We start from the raw sequence: 2712 nt of genomic DNA, 5'->3' as shown, positions 1-2712 counted from the left end.
TTCTGTCTCTACTGCTCTCTGTCTCTACTGCTCTCTGTCTCTACTGCTCTCTGTCTCTACTGCTCTCTGTCTCTACTGCTCTCTGTCTCTGCTCTCTGTCTCTGCTATCTCTCTTTCTCAATTTGCTCTCATTTTGATTTCTTCCTCTGTCACTCCTATGGGTCCATTCACTGTAACTAGACCATCTTGTCTCCCTCTCTCCCTCTATTACACACACTGGGTGATTATGTGATTTTTTTTAGTTAGATAAGGTCAGGAAGGTTAATGGCAGACAGTGACTCACTGTGAGAGAGGGTCAAACCAGCCTGCTCCCTGAATAGTGAATGACGTCTCCCATAGCGGCAACACACAATGATAGAAAGTTGAACCATCCATTGCAAATTATATTGTTTTTGAGAATAACCAGTCAAATGTTAAAGAGATTATTATCATATTCAATATTTGTGTGTAACACACACAGTATATTTAGGGTGGGTTGCACCAACATGGTTAAATTAATCTTAGATTAGACCTAATCTAGATTTTATATATCTAGGATTATATTGAATCAGAGATGTGTTGCACCACTTAGATTAATCAATCTGGTTTAATATTAAGGTTAGATCTTTAAACTATGATGTCATAATGGATTGGTCATTTCTATGGAAACAGACTGAATTATAGAATTAATTGCGCTTTTATTTTATTTTTAATTTATTTTTGTTGAATTTTTACCCCTTTTTCTCCCCAATTTCGTGGTATCCAATTGTTTTTAGTAGCTACTATCTTGTCTTGACTATCTTGCTACATCTCCCGTACGGGCTCGGGAGAGACGAAGGTTGAAAGTCATGCGTCCTCCGATACACAACCCAACCAAACCGCACTGCTTCTTAACACAGCGCGTATCCAACCCAGAAGCCAGCCGCACCAATGTGTCGGAGGAAACACTGTGCACCTGGCAACCTTGGTTAGCACGCACTGCGCCCGGCCGCCCACAAGAGTCGCTGGTGCGCGATGAGACAAGGACATCCCTACCGGCCAAGCCCTCCCTAACCCAGACGACGCTAGGCCAATTGTGCGTCCCGGTCGCGGCCGGTTACGACAGAGCCTGGGCGCGAACCAAGAGTCTCTGATGGCACAGCTGACGCTGCAGTACAGCGCCCTTGACCACTGCGCCACCCGGGAGGCTGCGCTCTTTGTCAAATTAGTTAGCTGGCTAGTTTACTTTTACAAACATGATAAACCAAAGTAACATAACTGTTAATCGCACCAACAATATAGCAGATACACTTGATTAACCTCCTCCTGTGGCAGTTCTTACAATGAACACCTGGTCAATGGAGCGACAGGATTCAATTTGATCCTGGTTTAAAGAATAATCACATTTAACGAGGATACATTTTAAACTAAGCTTTGTGCAACATGATTAATAGATAAACCTGGATTTCAACCAGTTTAAGAGTTCATCCATGTTGGTGCATCACAACCTAGTATATTAAGGTGGACTCGCTTGAGGGGAACATCTAAACTAGCTCAGTCCTTGTATTTGTAACTAGATAAGGTGCCCTGTAGGGAAACACATCATTGAATGTTTACTTCTTTTATCTAGGAAAAGAGATTATTGAGATGTACTTTGACTTCCGTCTCTTCCGCCTGTGGAAAACCCGCCAGCACTCCAAACTCCTGGATTATGAAGATCTTTTGTGACGGGGCTCCGAGTGAAGTCAACCCTGTAGCATAAATACAGTCTATACTGGGGCAGGAGGACCCACTCAACACCACTGCTCAACACAACTGTAACACCCATCATACCTGCTTTCATCCAGGAGAGGGCTGGGAGAGGTGGAAGAGGAGAAGAGGAAGAGGAGTGATAGAGAGGAGGAGGAGGATGAAGGGTGACATAGCAGCTTTCACGGTGCTGTGTGCCTAACCCATTATTTATTTCAACCCTCCTCTTCACCTCCTACGCAACCACAAAGGTCAGGGGTTAAAAAGAGAGAAACCAAGCCATAGGAATGCTAGAAGGACAAGGAGACCTGAAGATTGGAGAGAAAGAGTGATGGAGTATAAACGGAGAGACAGAGGGATGATCTTCTGTGCTCTCTCTTTCTCTGCCTTGGGGAAGGTGTCTGAGATGCTCTCTCTTTCTCTGCCTCGGGGAAGGTGTCTGAGATGCTCTCTCTTTCTCTGCCTCGGGGAAGGTGTCTGAGATGCTCTCTCTTTCTCTGCCTCGGGGAAGGTGTCTGAGATGATCTCTCTTTCTCTGCCTCGGGGAAGGTGTCTGAGATGCTCTCTCTCTCTCTCCCTCGGGGGAAGGTGTCTGAGATGCTCTCTCTTTCTCTGCCTCAGGGAAGGTGTCTGAGATGCTCTCTCTTTCTCTGCCTCGGGGAAGGTGTCTGAGATGCTCTCTCTTTCTCTCCCTCGGGGAAGGTGTCTGAGATGCTCTCTCTTTCTCTGCCTCGGGGAAGGTGTCTGAGATGCTCTCACTTTCTCTGCCTCGAGGAAGGTGTCTGAGATGCTCTCACTTTCTCTGCCTCGGGGAAGGTGTCTGAGATGCTCTCGCTTTCTCTGCCTCGGGGAAGGTGTCTGAGATGCTCTCTCTTTCTCTGCCTCGGGGAAGGTGTCTGAGATGCTCTCTCTTTCTCTGCCTCGGAGAAGGTGTCTGAGATGCTCTCTCTTTCTCTCCCTCGGGGAAGGTGTCTGAGATGCTCTCTCTTTCTCTGCCTCGGGGAA

General features: G+C 46.5%; 1 protein-coding gene across 1 annotated transcript in view; it reads left to right on the top strand.

The window, feature by feature from the left end:
* Nucleotides 1-2116, top strand: part of LOC109868144 (NMDA receptor synaptonuclear signaling and neuronal migration factor-like) — a 53428-nt gene extending 51312 nt beyond the window's left edge. Inside the window, exon 15 of the mRNA XM_031802242.1 lies at nt 1589-2116. Coding sequence (XP_031658102.1) covers nt 1589-1686 — 98 coding nt within the window. The 3' untranslated portion in view covers nt 1687-2116. The remainder of the gene's footprint in view (nt 1-1588) is intronic.
* The last annotated feature ends 596 nt before the right edge of the window (nt 2117-2712 follow it).

Source organism: Oncorhynchus kisutch, linkage group LG23 (assembly GCF_002021735.2).
Source record: "Oncorhynchus kisutch isolate 150728-3 linkage group LG23, Okis_V2, whole genome shotgun sequence".
Taxonomy (NCBI): Eukaryota; Metazoa; Chordata; class Actinopteri; order Salmoniformes; family Salmonidae; genus Oncorhynchus; species Oncorhynchus kisutch.
Note: the sequence above shows the minus strand (reverse complement) of the source record. Positions and strands in the feature narration are given on the sequence as shown.